Source organism: Colletotrichum chrysophilum, assembly GCF_026319265.1.
Source record: "Colletotrichum chrysophilum strain AFK26 chromosome Unknown scaffold_185, whole genome shotgun sequence".
NCBI lineage: Eukaryota > Fungi > Ascomycota > Sordariomycetes > Glomerellales > Glomerellaceae > Colletotrichum > Colletotrichum chrysophilum.
The window spans coordinates 63,135-83,422 of record NW_026517472.1 but is presented as its reverse complement, the minus strand read 5'-3'; the positions used below and the strand labels follow the sequence as shown (position 1 = coordinate 83,422).

Below are 20,288 nucleotides of genomic sequence, written 5' to 3'. Positions count from 1 at the left end.
TAGCTTCTCTTCCATGTTCGACGCCACCATCGCGTAGAATCGCCAAAGCTTGGCGGATGAAAACCTTTACGATATCTTGCTCAGTCTCAGCGATATCTTTATGAACCTGTCTCCACCGTGCCACAGGGCTTATGCTGGATAGATAGGCCTCCATGACATCTAAGCTCATCGTTTGATGGTTCATGAAATATTCTTCTTGAGTTGTGACGCTACCGTTATCGTTCCAGACTTTGCGATAGAACATTGTTTCGTCAAATTCAACCACTGGGCTTTCGAGGTTCCATGGGAGCGGAAGGGTCTCGTAGGTTGTTCCGCCTTGCGTACTTTGATTCACATTCGTTTCACTTAGTCGCTCACGTAGAGACTGGAGCGCGGTATTGATACGGTCGTAGTTTGGCGTGGATGGGTGGATGTGTAGGAAGCTGCCTCTCCACAAAGCCACTGTGCCGCCTGGTTTGAGGACACGTGCAGCAGCGTTCCAAAACCGTGGCATGTCGAAATAGTGAGCTGCGGTGGCAGCTGTGATGAGGTCTACACTGCCATCGGCAATGGGAGGAGACAAATTGGAACCCAACTGCTCAGCACCAGAGGCCCCAAACCGGATTCGTTCGTTGGCAGGCAATGCGACACCATCGGCAGAGGTAGCTGCGGCGATCATACCGGAGCTGGGATCTATCCCGACGGCTTGAGCGAAGTAGGGACTTATTTCGCGAGTAGCCGTTCCCGCACCACAACCAACATCAAGAAGCAAATCCAGTGCACCGCCGGTTGATACATGATAATCGATAATCAATTTGTAGAGATCTGGGCGGTATCCAGGCCTACCTCGGGCATAAACCATGCCTTGAGTGGACGTGTATGAGCGAAATGTCTTTTCAGTTCCGGTAGTGTCGGCCATGACTGTTGAGGAAAGCGAAGTTGGGTGAAGTTGACGGTTATTAAGAAAGTGCAGAGAGTTTGACCTGACTGTGCTTACGTCTTGAATTTCCTGAAGCGCTGAAAGGTAGCAATTGTAGCGTGGGTCGCGGTTGTGGCCAAACTTATAGAGAATGCGATTAGGTTTGGGCCCTTGAATCAAGGAACGTGCATCCAACAACGAAACCTTATATGTAGATAGGTGCGTGAAGTGGCTTGATTAAGCTAACTACCAACGCGGGCGCGCCTGGCTACAAAGTGGTGTGGCCGATCCCTTACGTAAAGACGGGATTCGGGTCGGGATTCGGGCCTCCGGCCCGGGGCCGACTTCCGTCTCGCAGTAGGCATTATCGCCTCAACTCCACATCCACACACGGTAAAACTATCCGGACGCTCGGCAGGCTGTCGCTCTGAAAAGTCGTTGATTGTATTAAGGGGGCAATAGATTGAGCATTTCCGCGAAGACGACTTGGTTTTGAAGGTGATTTCGAAACCATTCGTGATATAAGTTGGCATTACACTCTATTTCCTATCGAACTAGTCGCCGTGGGGAAAGTCGTGTGGTCCATTCAGGACCAGTGCCGTTCACAAAACAGCAGATGCCATGCCCGCGTCAATCAAAGAAGGACTTTAACCAATCCAGCAGCGAGATCTCTCTACCTCATCTCACAAATCAGCCGCTACTCGTTTCTCACAGGATGATTACATCTTGCAAACTGATATGATCAATTACCTCCCATATTTCATCCATGCGATAGCTGCGCCGACAAAGAAGATTCCCACCCAAATGAGATTCGTCAACGCCCCCTCAACCCACCTCTTCGTTGCCATCTCCTCCCTCGCCTTCCAACCGCCTCCTAGTCCCGTCGCATTAGCATGCGGAAACGGCTCATTCGGGACCTCCTTTCCTAAGAACTTGCAAAGCGGCTCCCAACCGTCGTCAACGGACCACTCCAGCAACCTCTCAGGAGGCACCATGCCGCGGATCATATCGCAATGTTCTATCATCGTCAGCCCTTACCCATCAAACCCACCCTTAAACAGTGCAAGAAGAAGAACTCACCTCGATAAACCCACTTCCCATTCCTCTTAATAGCTCCCGCCATATCCCCATCCGGCGCCCTGAAAAACAGCGCCCACAGAAACCGCTCATACACATGCCACGCCCAAAACGCCTCCCGATCCAACAAACTCGCCACCCAAAAGCTCCAGCTCTCATTCACATGCACTAGCGTCTTCACCGCGCTCTCATGCCACCCCTCCAGATCCCTTCTCACATTTAGCACCACCTTCGCCTGCGGATACGCCCGCACCATCTCCGGCGCGAAACAGCTCGCCGCCGCGTCCGTCACCGCGACACAATGCCCGATCAGCTCGTCAAATTCTTCTGCGGAGATGCTCACGTCACCCGAGTCCGGGGCGGGGTTGTCGGCCCCGAACCACTTCTTGCGCGCGAGCTTCACCCAGCCGGGCGCCGGGATCGGCGGGTCCTCGTAGACGATGTCCCAGCCGTGGTAGGTGTGGTCGTAGCCGAGGGTGAGAAGGGCCTGTTGGAGCGACTCGGTGCCGGAGCGTGGCGGGCCGACGCAGAGGACTTCCATTGGTTTTGTGCGTTTGCGAGGGGGGTAAGGGGGGAGGGGGTAGATGTGGTTTTCGAGGATGGACCACCACCAGGCGTTCATACTCGAGAGAGGGGTGAACATCTTGGTGTTTCTTGGTGGTACAAGACCGCCCTTGGTGATGTGTCGACTAGTTCAACCTGACGGGCTTCGATTCCTTCTAGAAGGACGATCCCAAACGTCTAAACAACCCACGACACTAACGGCCGACCGAAGATGTGTTTGCTGTAGCCAAAGAAAGACAGGTTGACAGAAGCCGAGCGTGCATACCCGACCCGCGCCGGACTTCAGACTACACCCACGAGAGTGAGAACCAAGAGATATTTATATCAGCACCAGGTTAGCAGTAGCAAAGAGTCAAACGATTTTTCGGAATCGCAAACCCGCAAAAAACAAATTTCACATCGACGATGGTTTCATGAAACAAACAAGAAAAGACCACATCCACAGGACTCAGGTGGTGGTCGTCAAAGCGCCTGACCTTTTGTTTGCCCCCATGGCTGTAACTCGTATGCAACGTATGCAAACACGCGCATGAACCATCCCTACTAATCCCCTTGGTTGAATTAACCAGGATTTCTGCGATGCATCAAGTGTGACATGTCATGTCATGTACCAAGAAATGTGTTGTCGAATAGCAGAAACAAGAGCGGAGGGCATGATGAACCGGGCAGAGTTATTCTGTAACGGGGCGGTTGTTCGGAGGCGGCGGGTTCCCTGCAACACATCAAGTGTCTCCACACCTCCGTTTCCTCTCCCCCCCTTCTCCGCAAATCGCCAGTGCTTGCGAGCCCCCGTGACGGCTGTCTGTTTGCTTTCCAAAAACACTGGTCGGGCGGTGGCACGCGACAGGGTGGGCTGCACGGTGCAGTTCGGAACTAGAAAGTCAAAATGCAACCCGAAGAAGGTCAAAATGCCTTCAAGAGGATTTTTGCCTGTTTGGGGTAATCAAAAGGAACGCCGCACTTCAGCGGGGCGTTGGAATACATAAACCGGGGCCATTCGATGAACTGACCGGTGGCTAAAAAGGGGATGATGGCGGCGGACATCATCAGCCATGCTTGCATACCCAGTATCCTGCCTTCGCGTCGTTCTCCCTTGCGAGCGAGCGCCAGAACTTGGTCCATCCGGGCCGTCCATCGCTCCTAAGATGCTCAACCTCCTTGACCTCCTCGCCCCGCTGCCTCTCCTCCGCGGCCAGCAGCGCCGTGTAGAGCGACTGGTAGAAGAGTACTTGCTTCTCAATTCCCAGCGGCAGCGCGTCGATGGGCCCGAGGACAACGCCCTCCAGCTCGTCCGCGTCGACCTCCCCGAGTGTGGAGATAAGCAGCGACGTTACATTCGGCTTTGGCACGGGAACGCGTCTGACGGACCCCTCAAACGAAATGTGCAGCCTCCGGAGCGCGGGAAAGGTCGGGGCGATCTGATTGATGATTTGGAGGTACTGATCGCGGGGGCTCAGCGCGCGCAACTCCGTGATGAGAGGGGCGCCTGGCGATGGTCGCGGAGCCTTGTCGAGGGTGCGGTCGGTGAGAGACTCGTCGCGGTCCGGTATGCGGATTTCCAGCGACGTGATCCAGTTCAGGTGCGGCGTGGCGATGGCATAGGGGAAGTACATGGACTCCAGCCTCTGCTCAAACTTGAATGTGTTACTGGCGTACAAGACCTTGATCGTCTCTTCGTAGCTGCGGTGCATTGTCAGTCCTATCGTCTGATGTGTGTGCTTCCCAAGTCTCATGTCAAACTCACGCTCTCCGACACGTCAACAGCCAAGGCAAGATACCCAGATACGTCTCCTTAGGACCACACGTCTGGAAGAATCCCCTGGGGCATTGGTCTCCCAGCTTCGTCTCGAGCTTCCGGTCATCCGGGGCGCAGACGCAGCTCCACCAGTACCACTGCGGCGTCATGCTCGCATCGACCGACGGCGGGTCCATGGGCGACACGCCGGGCGAGTGAGGGTACCATGCCGGCACTGGCTGGTGGCCTTTCCGCCACCGGATGTCGGGCTGCAGGCTGCGGCGGTACAGGAGATAGAGATGGAGGATCTTGCCGCCGAATGCGAGCTGGTAGATGTGATAGCGCAGGTCAAAGGTGAGGACCTCGAAGAAGGGGCCCAGCGAAATGTCATCGCCAGTGCCGGCGGGGGTTTCTCCGGTCAGCGGACGCGAGCGAATGGCCAGGGTTGAGGTCTGGGGTGCGGCGTCGGCTGGATCGTCGTGGTGCTGGATCGCCGTTGCCGAGGTCGCCTCTCCCGCGTCCGCATCCGCATCCGGAGCGGTCAAAGGCGCGTCACGCGGCGGCAGCGGCAGCGGTTCCAACGCAGAGTCGCGACTTGGGCTTGATGCGCCGAGATGCGGTTCTGACATGGCTGCAGAGTGGTTGATCGGCCGGGTGGAGAGGCGATCAGTCGTCCTGCATCTGCTGCCTGTGTTGTTTCTTCGAGAAATCGCTGCTGCAAGTCGATCCGACGGGGGAAACAGGCTGCTGATGAAATTGTGGTCAGGCAGGTGCCGTCAGGTACAACTCACGCTGCGCTGCTTCTCAGCCGGGAGCGACGCCGAGCAAGTACCGAATCGGTGCGACTTCCCTGGAAATTGGTGATAAGGAAGGCGCGCGCAATACGTACCGAACCGCAACCATCGGACTTTTTGGGTCTCAGGTGGAACTGCAGCACTGTGTGAGATCTCCCTTGCGGACGTCCTTGTCGCCAAAAATAGACCCGAAATGCCCTGTCGAGGAGGCCCACAGCGCATCATCAGCACAGTCCCGTCACTGTACCCCTGGATCCGACCACTGTAATGACCGCAGCAACCAAACCGCCCGCTGACCAAGAACGTGCATGCGTCGTGTCTGACCTCTTCCTCGCCCTGATGGATTCATCCCGAGCACTGTTTCGTCTCCAAGGCAACAACATCATCATGAAATCCTGCTGAGAGTCTTTGATTAGCCTTAGCACAGAACCAGAGATGATGAATGAGGCAGATGACTTTCTCGTATTCTCGACATGGCTTGCGCCGCCACTATTGTCTACATAATCTGCTTGCAACTTCTCCCAGCTTCATCACTTTAGGCCGGCATTCTGTAACGGTGCCCGACCTCCAAAATTTCCCAAAAAGAAAGCGGCACAACACCTTGATCTCCACTGACACCATCTGCAGTGGTAACATCCTTCATACTTCACATCAGATACCAACGGCCATGAACGCCATTGCAATAGCACCAGCCACGCCGGCGTTGACGCGGTGAGCCTGGGCCGTGGTTACGACAGCAGGTACAATCTGAGTCGCCGACGCAGGAGGATCGTCCGGCATGATGGTGCGGAACTCCGGCACCTCACGGCTCGCCGAGATTGTGGCATTGCCAGCGTTGCCCGGAACAGATGCTGCGGGGTCAGCCGGATCCGCGTATGGAACCAAGGTCGTAGGTTGACCCTGGGGAGGCCACAGAGTAGTCTCGGTGGCGGCCGTCTGGGGAGGGAAGACAACCGTGACAGTCGACTGACCCTGAGGCGGCCAGAGAGTAGATTCACTCGCGGCTGTCTGGGGAGGATAGGCGATGGTGATAGTTGACTGATCCTGAGACGGCCAGAGAGTAGATGTCTCCCCGACGGTGAGAGTCGGCACGACAAGAGTGGTCGCACCAGGCTGAGTCGCAATGGGAGGGACTCCCTGAAGCGTACCTGCAGGAGGATCGCCCTGCACAGTGTCGTATCCTTGCAGTGAGGAAGAGCTGTCGGCAGGCTTGTGGACGTAGACGGTCTGAACAACGACGATGGGACCAGTAGGTGCACCTTCGATGGGAGGCAAAGAGGGGGCAGGTGTGTGGTCATGCTCCCAAGCACACGAAGTCGAGAGACCGCCGGGCGGGACCGTGTGAATCACAACCTCTGTAGACTTGGTGGCCAACTTGAGGGTACGGGTGACGGTCGGAAGACGAACGGTCAGGTAAGTGGTGGGCTCGGCAGAAGGGGCAGGGAGGGTAGAGAAGTAGGAGACCGGAGGATAGGAAAAGAGCGTGTTGGACCCAGGCGGACCAGCACTGGGAGGGTTCGAACCGGGAGGGAAAGGAGAGCCAGGTGAGCTGGGAGCAGGAGTGTTGGGGTCAGAGGGAAAGTCGTCGCAGGCCTGGTAGACGTTGGCATAGCTGCAAGTTGCATCGCTGAAGCCGCAGAAGCCATAGAAGGTATTGCCGCCGCAAGGATTGGAACAGATGGCCTCGTCCACCTTGGGGAGAGTGGCGATATTGCGTCCACAGTGACAGCCACTAGGCAAATGTCAGCGGGGAGTCGTTGACGGCAACGACAGAAGACCTACTCGGGGAATGCAGCAGCGTAGTCGAAGCCAGTACAGGCGGACTCGCACTGCTCGGGGGTGAAGCCTGCGGGGAAGTTGACGAAGGCGCTGAACTGGTCCGAGGTGATATTGACGCAGCCGTAGTACTCGAAGCCATGGATGATGTGGTTCGTCTGGGCAGCCACGAAAGAAGCCAGCAGTAGCTGGAAGAAGAGAAGGAGGGACATTTTGGATTGCGGAAGGTCTGAATGAGTGTGAACGATAAGAAGATCGCGAAATGAATGGAGGATGGTGGTCGTGGGAGCGGAACGAGCGAGAGATGTCTCAACCTCGATGGTGATGGTGTTGAGGCTTTGGAGAAGAATCGATGGAAGGCGGTCGATGTGAAGAATTTTATATCGGGAGGGGCATTGGCACCGATGGGAGGAAGGTCCTGCCTTGGGAAGGAAAGAGCATGACGGGGGAGGAGCGGCAGGTTCCTTCCTCGTTCTGCCCTCCTGTGGTGATGGGCAGGAAGGAGCGTCCCCAGCCTTTGCAACTTCCGTCTGAGGAGAGGGCCTCCTGGAAATCGGGCAGAACGGCAGGCGTATCACAAAGGTTGAAAGCAATGAGAATGGCGAAGGACACGCTTTTGTTATTCCACTGGGTCTATCTTGGTATCTGAGCTATCCGTCATAATCCAGCGTCTCCGATACACTGCTACCACAGCAGACATTGCAATCGTCAGGGCTCTCTTTGATCATCATGATGCCGAAAGGCTGTCTAGAGCCATTCACAACGGGCCAACGGCGGTTACGCAGGTGTGCGAAACACAGCACGCCGGTCGTCCATGGCCGATCGAGTCTCATCATCCGATTGCAAGCATGTCTCCGTCCCTAGGCTTTCCGATACGGTTGGCCGGTCTCGTATATCAAGGCGAATGGCTTAGTGCTTCTTCCTGGAAGAGGACGACACCAGCTTCTTCTTCATGCTCTTGGGCATCTTGTCCTTGCGCTTCTCGCGCTTGGCTTCCTTGACCGCCAGCTTGTGTGCCTGCCTTATGTCAGTGATGTCTTGGTGCCAAGGCTCGAGTAGCAACGTACCTTCTTCTCGTCCTTGTCCTCATGCTTGCGCCCTCTAGGCCTGCCCTTGTCGAACTTCGAGTCGCCCTCCTCGTCGTCATCGCTGCCGAGAGACGCTCCGCTGCCAGATTCATCCTCGGAATCCTCCTCTTCGTCCTGCTCCTCGTTCTCCTTAACAACGGTGTCAGCAAGCAGGTTCTTGTAAACAAGCTTGTCGCCCTCGCCCTGTCCAATCTTGGCACCGTCCTTCTCGATGTCGTAGACCTGCTCCAGGGTCTGGGGGATGTACTGCTTGCGGAAGACCTCGTTGTCAACCTCGACCTCCGCGGCAGCCTCATCCTCGTCGACGGGTCTGCTCTGGTAGATCTTCTCGACGGCCTCAGCCAGAGCAGGCTCCTCGACAGGCCCCTCCGTCGCCGTGATGAAGTCGAAGATGGCGCGGTCGGACAGAGTGTCAACGCCCTTCCTCCTGAAGAAGTCACCGACGTTCTTAATATCCATGCGCAGGAATTCAAGCGCACGGGGGTGATCGGGCTCGACACTCTGAGAGACATCGATGATGTACAGCTTGTTGTCGTTGTAAAGAATGTTGTACTCGCTCAAATCGGCGTGGACGAGCCTGCAGACCTGGTATATCCTGCGGTACAGACCCAGCAATTGGATGTACAGTCCCCTCCACTGCTCATCAACGTCATCTCCAGCCAACTTGGCGTCTCTGAGGCGAGGGTACGCCCATCCCTTGCGGTCACCCAGGAAACCCATCGCCAAAACATGCAGCTTCAAGCTGATGGGCTCCGGGCAAGGGATGCCGGCAGCGTGTATTCTCCTCAAGTTACGGAACTCCTTCTCAGCCCACAGCTTGACCATGCTTCTGTTGCTGCTCTTGTCGAAGCCCTTTTGGAAGCGATGCTCGCCCGTGATGTACCTCTCGCGGTCCTTGAACACCAAAATCGCCGTCTTGTACACCTTGATGGCGCGCTGGACGGTCGGCCCATCGTCTTCGGGGTGCAGCACGGCATGGTAGACGTTGGCTTCCTTTCCGGTGCTGATGGCGCCGTGAATCTCGCTGACCACGCCGCGGTTGATCATCTGCAGCAGAATCATGCGCGTGCGCTGGTCCAGCACCTGCTCGCTCGTCGCGCGGTCCGCCTTGTCTTTCGTCTTCTCATCGTCGTCGCGGCCCTTGACGCTGTCGAGCCTGATCTTGGCGGCGTGCTTCGAGAGGGCGGTGATCTGGTCGTCGACGCTCGCGAAGGTGTTCGCCGTCGGTCGCTGGGCGTTGGAGCGAGGCAGCGCGGCGCCGCCGTCGCCGTTGCTGTTGCTGTTGAACATGCGCTGGCGGTTGTACGACTTTGTCAAGTCGCCTGCATCTCCCGCCCACTCGTCGTCGGGAACGTCGTCATCCTCGCCAAAGATGTCTTCCATGTCATCTTCGGCATCATCGTCGGCCGCCGGGGCGTCGCGGGGCACGTTCTTGAGCTCGGCCGGGACCTCCTCGGTCTGTTCGTAGCCCTGGTTCGGGCGGTATGTGTAAGGGGGCTCGTGGGGAGCGGCGGGAGACTCGTTGGAAGCCATGCTGGGCGATTGGAGAGTGTCTGTTGATCGCAGTCCAGTTGTTCGGGTCTTGCCTATGTTGCAGCTGGTGATGGCGCGGCCGCTGGCTTGGTGTTGTCGCGAGTGTGCTCGAGAAATTGTTTACCCCTCTGCCCCTCCATCTCGACAGCCCGGGATTTTCGAATTTTTTATCTTATCAGCGGTGGCGGGGTTTATCGACTCACCGGCCAATGGCCGGAGCCCGTGCGCTGTGATGAGTCAACAGTGAGTCGAATTTCAGTGACGAAGAATGAATCACCGCTGTTGCTCTGGGAGCTTACACGCTAAATGGCGCTAAGGATTAGCCGAGAGAGCGCTGGTTGCGTTGGGTAAGTGGGGCAAGCTGCTGTCATTTTGAGGCGAATGCGCTGGAAAGAAGAGCTCACATCTCGCACAACCTTGATGGGCAACCAACCAAATCCATCCCGGTCTTCACTTTAATGCATCCATCATGTACACCACATGTATGCATTTTAAGTATGCACCATCACATCGTCATCTCGCCAGCCTCGGCCCAACATCTGGATGTCCTTGGAAGGGGTCATCCAGGCGGCGAACGGCTAAAAACTCCGAGCCAGTCCGCTCCCCAGTGTTGCGAGGCTTGATAGTGAAGTTTAGCATCCATGGTAGGAACGAGGAGACGTTTTGCCGCCACCTCAGTCACCGAGAGATTGCGTCGGAGGCTCCTCCGCCTCTTTGATTTTCGACTTCGCCAACTAGCTGACGGGCTCGCCCAACCGCTCTATCCCAACCCACGTTGCCGTCCCTAGATCGCATCGAAAACATGACGCCGCCTCTCAAGCCCTCTAGAACACATGGTCTGACCAAACGGTTGAGCCCAGGAGTTTGGGCGAGGCCCGTTCTGGAAGTCTTCCGTGCATCTGGGCCCGAGACATGTCATCTGCTGTGACCCGGAGCTGACATCTCAGGCTCAACCAAGTGCCGAACTGTGGAGTAAGCTTATGAACTACACTTTTGATCAACCCTTTGACTTCGACTCGACCTGCAGTTGACCTTCTAGCTTCAAAGCCAATGTCCAAAAATCCCCCACCTAGCTCTCATGACTCGAAGACTTGGGCAGGTAACTACAATGTTTTCCATTTTGCCCGCAATGTCGTGCTACCGAGCGGGAAGGTTGTTGCCTTCGCCTATCTTGTTAGGACTATTGAGGCTCTTCGTCGCATGTTCTATGCGATGGTCGAAGCCAAACGGTATCTCGCCCATTCGCTATGGTGCCGTTGTCTTAGTCAGGTACAAAGACTAATATTCTAACTCTGAGCCTCCAATCGCTAGTCCACAGGTCGTCAAGCGGATCATTTGCCTTCAGAAGGTTGCGTTTGTCAAATTCCTACCTGTCCCCTTCTTTGCTACTGTCTCGTAGCTCATTCAATTCGGTACCACACGCATTCGACGAAGCTATCCCGAAAATTAGCGGGGATGACCCCCATATTCTCGGCCGAGACGCAAGATGTTGCTTTTCATGAAAATGAGAGAGGCAACCACGTTGGTGTCGGTGCGCTTGACATCTGGTATGTGTGGAGAGAGCTCCCATCCAGGCACGGTCCCTGGTTCGACACCGTCAAAGTCAATAAACAACCTTTCATCCAGGACCTACCTAGCAGCCCTGGAGGTCTCTGATCCTCCCGTTGGTGAACAGGGTCAACACCACCATCAATGCTAAAATAACCTCTGTCTCATCGACTCAAGGTAGGACCCTAGAGTTCGCCAATCTCTGGTCGATGAAACCTGGTGGTCCCATGGATCTGCGCTACCACATGGCATGGGCGGATGAGGGTTTTCGTATATCATGTCGAAAGTCCTGAACTGGGCCTGCCTTTAGGCATGCATCGTAATCTGGTCACCACCGTTCGTTATTATTAGACCTTTTTGGGATATCAAATTCTCTTCAGCGTGATGGCTCGCAACGTGCGCTGGACTTGGATTCTGGGGGTCATCTACATCTTGTTGGCCCCCTCTGCGCTAGCACAAGGGAAGGACAAGAGACCTGCTCCGAATACGCCAAGCACTCGGCCATTCACACCAACAGGTCGGCCGGAAGCAGGGCCAGAAGCGGGACCAGCTGCGAGCTCTTCATCACTGCGGCCCTTCACGCCAACAGGGCTACCTTTAGCAGGACCGAACGATGGATCAGCTGCGAGTCCCTCATCATTACGACCTTTCACACCGTCAGGGCGACCTCTTGGAGGACCGAATGGGGGACAGCCTGCAATTCCATCCTCGCTGCGGCCTTTCACGCCCACAGGAAGGCCTCTAGGAGGATCAAATGGAGAACCAAATGGAGGACAGCCGAGAAGTTCGTCATCACAACGACCTTTCACACCTACTGGAAGACCTCTAGCAGGACCAAATGGAGGACAGCAAGGGAGTTCATCAACACTTCGGCCATTCACCCCCACGGGGCTTCCTATGGCAGCACCAAACGCTGGACCACCCGCAGGTTCATCTTCACCAAGACCTTTCACGCCGACAGGTCTCCCTCTCGCAGCACCAAATGCGGGACCTCCAGGCTCATCAACTCTTCGACCATTTACACCCACAGGCCTACCACTAGCAGGGCCAGCAGCACCATCTGCGAGTTCGTCTACAACCCGGCCATTTGTACCGACGGGACGGCCCCAAGCAGGACCAAACGCGGGGCCACCTTCTAGTTCATCATCGCTTCGGCCATTCACGCCAACGGGGAGACCTGATGCGGGGACGGAAAGGCATCGGGCGTGGCGACACGGAAGACAGTCCGCAAGGACACCGACGCGTCGACCATTTACACCGACTGGAAAACCGCGAGCAGGGCCGACTGGAACGCCGCTCGGTAACTCCACCAATTCAGGAAATTTTACCCTGGCCGATATTGATAGCGGAAAGGCATTGGCGGAGCTTAATAAAAGGGCGCTCGACAACATCAGAAAACAGAATCATCGGCCTTCTTTCAGAAATGTCACCAATTCATGTTATGGAAACAACGTGTTGATGAGGAAGGAATGGTAAGTTCATGTATCATCACATCCCTGACCGTCCTAGTCGGTTCGTGCTAATCGTTACTACCAGGAGGACACTATCAACGGCAGAACGAAAGTCATTCGTCGCCGCTCTTCAGTGTATCATGAGGCAACCCGTGCTATCAGACCCAAAGAGGGTTCCAATGGCTAAGTCGCTTTACGACGACTTCGTAGCCGTACACTACACGAGTTTCAGAAACACACATCTGACGGTAAGACAAGTTTCTCTGTCGCGTTACCGCGTAATCCCTAACTCATCACCTTTCACAGGTGTCGTTCTTCGCTTGGCATCGGTATTATCTAGCCACATTCGAGCAGAAGCTGCGAACAGAATGCGCATACAAAGGCGCACTGCCATACTGGGAATGGGGCCTTGACATCAACGATCCCGCTGCCTCCCCAGTATTCGACGGCTCCGAAACCTCCCTGGGCAGTGACGGTGCCTTCATCCCCCACGATGGCCTTCGTCTCCGACAGCCCTTCTCCAACAACCTCATCGTCCTCGAACCGGGATCTGGAGGCGGATGTGTCAAGTCTGGACCGTTCTCCAAGATGGTGGTACATATCGGACCAGCTGCACTTGCACAGTATGGTACCGACGTGCCGTTCAACGTCACGGATCCGCTAGAAGACTTGCCGCGATGTCTGAAGCGGGATCTGAACAAGAGCGTTGCGGCGAAATACTGTTCGTTCCGAAATACAACAAACCTCATCACCCAACAACAGACTATCGAGACCTTCGCACCGCTTTTACAGGGCGATGATCGCTTCTTCCCGAATACCCTGGGTGTCCACGGTGGAGGCCACTTCATTATCGGCGGCGATCCTGGCGCGGATGGACTGATCGCGCCTGGGGATCCCGCTTTCTGGGTCCATCAAGCCCAGGTCGATCGCGTCTACTGGATCTGGCAGAACCTCGACTTTGCCAATCGACAGGGCGTGTTCGGCACCTTTTCGCTCCAAGATAATCCGAAAAGCCCCAATGGGAGCGTCGACGACCTGATTGACCTGACACCGTTGACAACGCCCGTCAAGATCAAGGACCTGATGAACACCGTGGGCGGCACGCCGCTATGCTACATGTACGAATAGAAACTCATCATTGTAGCTATATATTTAATGTCTAGAATCACGATACCCATCATCACCAAGTCTCCGCCACTACTGCGCCGTGGTTTCGCGTGTGAACAAGCCAAGCGAACACAGCTAGAAGTGCTCACAGACGCCTTTCAATTACGCCCGATCTCAGGTACGCATTCCATTCGAGAAGCTTGCAGCTAAGCTTAAGCATTGTTTTGAACGCTAGCTGACCGCCACAGGCATTTGCGAAATGGTGTCCGGCCAATTTGGTCCGGTTTGGGCAGTAATTTTGGCCCAGCATCCCGTCAGAGGCATTCCAGTCAAGAACCGCGGGCTGAGTCACGGCTCAGCAGCGATTGGCGAGCTGCAAAGACGAACTCAGCCCATTTCTCCCTCGCCGTAATGTGGTCTCGTTCTCGCTTGATATTAGCATCATGCAGGCAGCGGGACGACAACAAACCAAGTCTTGAAAGGAAAGGACAAGTCTACACGAAAGTCTGGCCCAGCTAGCTCAAAGCCACAAGCCACAACGACCTCCTACGACCACAACCTAGAAATATCCCACCTGGGTACATCCCATCGTCGATCCACGCAAACCAGGACTCTACCAGCTTCGCCCCCCAAGAGCCAAGCTTTGTCGTAGTTGAGACGGGAGCGCCCACTAGGCCTCGCGCTTGTCCGCCGACGACGCGCTGAGGCTCCTCTTCATCCCTGCAGTTCGGGTGCGTGCTCGGTTGTTCGGCCCCCTGCCCATCAAAGCGCAGCAAACCCACGGCCCGTTCGACCAACCGGGTCCGAGCCAAAACGGGCCCTGCTAAAAACGCGTGGCTCTGGCTGGCCCTTTTTTTGATGGCGCTTTGGTGGGCTTGAAACATCTGTCATCCTGGTCGGTGGTCTGTATTTAGTGCCTTGGGTGAGCTCAGAGGTACGTGAGCGGTGACGTTGACAACATGCTTAGCTCTGGGGCTGGTCCTTTGTCTCTCTCCCACCAACGGATAAGACATGTTTGCACACAGAATTCCTATTAAGCTATGGCCATGGGCAATGGGAAAATGGAGGTAGAGCTGGTTTCCCGGTCTGTTCGTCCCATCGTTGGAAAATTTCGGCAATGGTTGTTATTCCCGGATTTTATATGCCAATCGTCAACTTCGAGATGAGCCACATCGAACGGCTGTGAGGTGTGGGTATCAACTCCAGTCAGCGCCAATAGTTGATGATGAATGAATGCGCCACGCCAGCTTGCGACAACAATTCGACCTGACGCAACCGTGTGGGAAGAGGGAAATAATACAGTCCGCCTGCCGTGGGACTTGAGAAGGCAGTGACGCGCTGCTGTGCACCGGGAAACGGGAAGCATCAAGAATTGAGTCGTGATTTCCCAATCATCGCACAAACAATACGAAGCAAACATTCAGGAAGCAACAACCCGTTGGGCGATTACTTTGTGACACCGGCCACGACCCAGAAAGCTCCCTTTCTGGATCCTTCGGTGGCAAACAAAGAAGGTTCGCAAACAGAACTGGGTGGTCGCTTATTCGCCGAGTTTCTTACAACCTCAGGCCCGTGATATCACCACGACATCCATCATCACCACCACCACGACCTACATCTCAACGTTTACCAGACCACCACTTTACCCGATCATAATTCATGCCTAACGCCATCATGATATCCATAGCAGCCCCGAGGCTGCTATCCACCAGATCGCGACAGCACTTCGCGTTCTTATACGTCGCATTCGCCGTTTGCCTCATGTTTGTCTTTCTGCAAACGGACCTCGGTAACACCGTTATCACCAGCGTCGCTGATAGGAGTTCTGCAAGGACGAGAGGAAAGACGAACATACCGAAAACGCCGACATACAAGCCATTACCGACATGGACGCCTCCACCCGTCAAAGACCCCTTCCCGATGCTCATGTCGTCGCAGCCGCCTCCGGTGCCCTCCTGGAACCAGCCGAAGGAACCAAACGTGTACCAGAAGTACGACCTCCCGATCGCTCCGCCATTGCTCATCGGCTTCACGCGCAGCTGGCCAATGCTGCTGCAAACCGTTGTCGGATACGTCACGGCGGGCTGGCCGGCGGACCAAATATACGTGGTGGAAAACACAGGCGTCCATGATTCCAACGCGTTGAACAGGTTGTCGCTGCAGAACCCGCTTTACCTCAACCACACGCAGTTGCACATGCTCGGCGTCAATGTCATTAGCACGCCGGTGTTACTCAACTTTGCCCAGCTGCAGAACTACTTTGTTTCGGTCAGCAAGGAGAGGAAATGGCCGTACTATTTCTGGAGTCACATGGATTCGCTCGTATTGTCTCTCGAGGAAGGCGAAGAGGGACTCTCAGGGCCCGTCAACACTCCCGACTACCAGACCATCTACGATCTTGCGGTGAAGGAGGTCAATCATACCCTCCACACAGACAAGAAATGGGGCGCTAGGTTCTTTGCTTATGATCATCTTGCTCTGGTAAACCCAGTAGCCTACGAAGACGTCGGCGGCTGGGACACCTTTATTCCGTACTACATGACGGACTGCGACATGCACTGGCGACTTGAGGAAGCGGGTTGGAGTATGCTCAGCGCCAAGGCAGGGGTCATCCAAGATGTGGCGTCGGTGCTCGAAGACCTCCGTATGCTTTACCGGGAGACCGAAGTACCAGATGGATTCAGCTTTACCGACCCCAACCCACCAGTACCAAAGACAGCCGATGACCATTTGAAGAAGAAGACAGCTAGGGGACTGGAGGATAGTGTGGCTAAGCTGCCACCAAAATCGGGTGACGGTGCCGTAATCGATGGCGCGGACTTCACCACAACAGTTCGCGACCCGATTCCATCTTTCAAGCGGCTCTTCCGTATCGGCCAGGATATGTTCAACCACAAACACGCCGAGCGAGAAAGGAATACATGGCAAGTGGGCCAGCGAGGCGGGGACCCCAGCGAACCCTACTATTACGACGCATATGGCTTTGAGACAGGCATCGACGTGATGACAGAAGCTGGGCGCGAGGTGTTCCGGAGGAAATGGGGACACCGTGGTTGCGACTTTGCCGCTGCTGGCTTACACCCGAGCGACGCTTGGAAGGTCGAGAAGGACTGGGAATAGTATAAATGGCCTCTGGGATACTGAGCGAACTTGGTGTTGAAGGCGTTTTGGCTACAGGGTTTGGTTTCAACACACGACAACAATAATGTCTAGACAGGACATCATCAGATAGTTTCCTAAAAAAAACATCCAATTTTACAACTTCCACAAAATGTGAACTCATGCATGACGCACCGCGGATTTCCTGAGTCAATATTGAGAGATTCTGCCGAGCTTTCATAGTTGAAACATTCCAGAATGCCTTTTCTAAAGGACATCAACGTCGTCGTTACTGAATACGGTCGAAGTTGGGCTGTTTAGCTGGGTATGTGAGTATCGTAAGCCAGGTTCCAGAATAATGAGGTTACAGTCAACAGCAATGATGCTGATGATGTTCTTCGTGATGTAAAATGAATCAACATTTTGCAGTCCATTTGTCCAAGTTCACAACCTAGATAGCCATCACATCAGTTAGCGATGAGGCGCCTGTACTCATAAGAAGCTTTCTATCTGCGCGCCGCCGTTGCCCACTGTCCACTTTTCTTCTTTTTGCTTCTAGAGATTGTCATGGAAATAATAGACACTCTCAAAATTTCAACGATGCACCCTCTAGTAAAAACACATTATAATCACCTCTTCATGCCATTTGGTTGGAAATCTAATTCTCTCCAGACCTCAATCTTCGGTGTTCATCGAGACCATGGACATGACTAAGTAAAAGCGGGGCTCGTAGGCAGCCACACGCTAAACCGACCTCAGCAAGCTCACTGGGAAGTGAATTCAGGAGCGAACAACTCAAAAGCAAATTTGTCGATGAATCATTTCTTGATGTGGCGATCATTAATATTACTATCCTATCAGAAAACAATCGCATCAATAACATGATGGGAGAGCTGAGACTTGACAAGCTGCCGGTCGAGATTCTCCGACAGATCTGCAGCAAACTTCCCGACATTGAAGACGATGGGGACTATGAGGTCGGGGCTGAACCAAGTCTCCTTGTCCTGTCTCACGTGTGTAGGCGACTGCGAAGCGTGGCCGTGGCCGAACTGTTCAAGTTCATCAACCCTCAGCACATGTACGGGGGACCGCGCCTAACCGCCTTCATCCCGCTACTACTCAGTTTCATGGCCAACCCGGAGATGGCGGCCGAGGTGAAGGACATCTCAACCTATCCGGCACTAGACCTATACCGTGGAACACGCGACAACCACATGGATCTCGTGTCGGCTGCAGAGGCTTTGGACATGACGGTACCTATGCCCCTGACTTGGGAGGAAGTGTCCATCTACGATGTGGAGGATTCGAAAGTGGAGGAGAGAAAGAAAGGAGAGGTCGCCCAGTTTCTGACGGAGATGATCGTGGCGCATACGCCCAATGTCCGCACTGTCTACTATCAACGACGAAACAAGGCCACGTTCTTCAAAACACTCTCATCGGTGGCCAAGACCACCGGAAGCGCGCCCCTCCTGGCAAAACTCCATGACTTCAACATCGACAACCTCGGAGCTGCTGAGAATATCCAGCCGCTATCAGGGTGGGCTCCGAATCTCGACTCGCTATGGCTCGAGACCGTCCACGGCCCAGTCTCTGAGCTTAAGTTTGACACAGTCAGGGTACTCTTGCTGACGATGGCGAACCTCACTGGTCCAGAAATGAAGGAACTGATTCGCGGATTTCCGAACGTCAAGAAATTCTGGTTTAGCTGGACCGATGACCTCAACACTGGCGACAGGGAGTTTACGCTGGAACCTCGCCAAACTGTCCGTGATTGCACACCGCGAGAGATGGTGGAAGCACTCAAGCCACTGCAACACCAGCTCACCGAGTTGACGCTACATTCAAACGGGGCGCTTCTTCAGGTATCCAAGGCAAGAAGAGACCAGCTTCTCGACGTGGTCACGTCGTTCAAGAACTTCGAAGTACTCGAACGTCTCGATATTGACGGTGTGAGTTTGTATGATCCATGGCATCATCTGTACGATGGAGAGAACGCATACACCGTGCGCCGATTAGGAAGAATGCTCCCAGAGAGATTGGAGACGTTGGATCTCATGGACTTAAGGCGAGGTCCGGTGGACGATGATTTGCTAGCATTTGCGTCGCATATCGGCCAGTGCTGTCCCAAGTTACGGAAAATACGATATCGGCGGATGCTCAGCACAACAGACAGGAGCGAAGTTCCTCCAGAAGAGCTGGAAGAGCTGAAGGATTTGTTTGGCAAGAGTGGCGTTGAATTTGAAGCAGATGAGAGCGGCTACTACAAGGTGAAGTCTTGGAGAAGATAGCTATGGGAGCTGGAGAATTCAACAACGTCTGACCCTAAAGTCCATCGTCATCATGTTAGGGGTGATATCTCAGTCGGCCATCGTCGTACTGGTCAAGGTCTCCAACCTCGTTTTCGTTTGGTCGATTGCTTGGCGACTGGGATATCACCAGTCACGACCTCGAGTGTGGTCCCGCCGCGCTTTTTAGGGCCTTGGCAATTGCTCACCACCTTGATTTGAGAGATAATATTTCGCGATTCCGCCATCTCCGGAGATGTATCGTTCCTTGCTTCGTTGACTACATCAATAGAAGCCGATGATACCCACGACTTGGGACCTGACACGAGCAGATTCAGCCATATATGGCCGTTTCAAAGGCTCAATTCAACATCAGTGAGTTTCCCTGGGCCCAGAACTCGATAGATCTTTCAGAATAAGCTGCAGCAGTAGTGTTCACAAAGTTGACCCAACCGGGATTTGGTCGCCGTCTGAGGTCGCATCGAGCGCGTGGCACCATACCAAAGCAGGCTCTTGCAGATCGGCTCGTTCCATTAGTCCGTCAATCACCCAATCGCCGCCACCAAGTAACCTTTTAAGCTTAAACTTTAAGGGCAGGTGGAAGGATTTTGAAGAGTTGCGTGCGAGTTGCGTGCCCGGCCAAGCTACTTCGATCAGTGAGCAGGTTTCCCCCGTAATCATCATGGGAGTCCGAGTCTTGGCTGTTCAACGGTATGCTTGCCTGATTATCTTGACCTGTTCCTTTCGGGAAGGTCTGAAGAAATATTTACAGTCCAAGAGGCCAGTACCCCCAAAGTCCCTGCTCATTGCTAAGCGAGCTCATGAATCGACAGCTGACGAATATTTTTGGTCCTGCCGAGCTGCCCGATTAGCTGCCCCAGATCGCTCCTCCCTCCGCATCATGATGGGTTTCTACGCGGCAGTGGCTGGCCAGCCCCTGGGAGTCTGCTCATGCCTTTTGCATGGGTCTCACTTGTCATCGATGTTGAAGCATCCCTGTTCGTCACTCCTACCTCAACAACAAGCAGAAGCAGCCATGGGGGCTCATTCTCCATAGGTAAGTGAGGGGTTCTATGACAACACCAATCACAACTTCCTTATCAATCAACGGGATGGTGCAGCCTCAGATCACACCTACCGTTTTCTGCAAAGGTCGATCAGTGACACCATTGGAAGTTGTACTACCTTGAGAAGCCTTGCCGCGGGACACACAAGAATGGAGGCACCTTCTGGTTTCCATAAAATGGGCGGATGATTGCCTGGAAGGATGCATTTCTGACCTCTAGCCCTCCAGCCTCCAACCTCCGACCTCAAGCAGAGTGTGCCGCTCACA

The 20,288-nt window shown here is 54.6% G+C and overlaps 7 protein-coding genes across 7 annotated transcripts; 3 read left to right on the top strand and 4 right to left on the bottom strand.

Annotated features, from left to right (window-relative positions):
* Positions 1-1,901: 1,901 nt before the first annotated feature.
* On the bottom strand, positions 1,902-2,516 carry COL26b_012678 (uncharacterized protein; the record flags this gene model as incomplete). The annotated part of the gene is made up of 2 exons (XM_053185317.1): positions 1,902-1,916; positions 2,205-2,516. 2 exons carry the CDS (start codon positions 2,514-2,516, stop codon positions 1,902-1,904), a joined length of 327 nt encoding a protein of 108 aa, XP_053030760.1.
* A 1,069-nt stretch (positions 2,517-3,585) lies between these two features.
* Positions 3,586-4,903, bottom strand: COL26b_012677 (uncharacterized protein; the record flags this gene model as incomplete). Its single annotated transcript, XM_053185316.1, has 2 exons — positions 3,586-4,219; positions 4,284-4,903. 2 exons carry the CDS (start codon positions 4,901-4,903, stop codon positions 3,586-3,588), a joined length of 1,254 nt encoding a protein of 417 aa, XP_053030759.1.
* Positions 4,904-5,719: 816 nt separating this feature from the next.
* Positions 5,720-7,056, bottom strand: COL26b_012676 (uncharacterized protein; the record flags this gene model as incomplete). The annotated part of the gene is made up of 2 exons (XM_053185315.1): positions 5,720-6,800; positions 6,851-7,056. The coding sequence occupies 2 exons, from the start codon at positions 7,054-7,056 to the stop codon at positions 5,720-5,722; spliced, it is 1,287 nt and encodes a 428-aa protein (XP_053030758.1).
* Positions 7,057-7,753: 697 nt separating this feature from the next.
* On the bottom strand, positions 7,754-9,465 carry COL26b_012675 (uncharacterized protein; the record flags this gene model as incomplete). Its single annotated transcript, XM_053185314.1, has 2 exons — positions 7,754-7,861; positions 7,912-9,465. 2 exons carry the CDS (start codon positions 9,463-9,465, stop codon positions 7,754-7,756), a joined length of 1,662 nt encoding a protein of 553 aa, XP_053030757.1.
* Positions 9,466-12,643: 3,178 nt separating this feature from the next.
* Positions 12,644-13,592, top strand: COL26b_012674 (uncharacterized protein; the record flags this gene model as incomplete). Its single annotated transcript, XM_053185313.1, has 2 exons — positions 12,644-12,712; positions 12,771-13,592. The coding sequence occupies 2 exons, from the start codon at positions 12,644-12,646 to the stop codon at positions 13,590-13,592; spliced, it is 891 nt and encodes a 296-aa protein (XP_053030756.1).
* Positions 13,593-15,491: 1,899 nt separating this feature from the next.
* Positions 15,492-16,691, top strand: COL26b_012673 (uncharacterized protein; the record flags this gene model as incomplete). Its single annotated transcript, XM_053185312.1, has 1 exon — positions 15,492-16,691. One exon carries the CDS (start codon positions 15,492-15,494, stop codon positions 16,689-16,691), a length of 1,200 nt encoding a protein of 399 aa, XP_053030755.1.
* An 860-nt stretch (positions 16,692-17,551) lies between these two features.
* On the top strand, positions 17,552-18,958 carry COL26b_012672 (uncharacterized protein; the record flags this gene model as incomplete). The annotated part of the gene is made up of 1 exon (XM_053185311.1): positions 17,552-18,958. The coding sequence occupies one exon, from the start codon at positions 17,552-17,554 to the stop codon at positions 18,956-18,958; it is 1,407 nt and encodes a 468-aa protein (XP_053030754.1).
* Between the last annotated feature and the right edge of the window lie 1,330 nt (positions 18,959-20,288).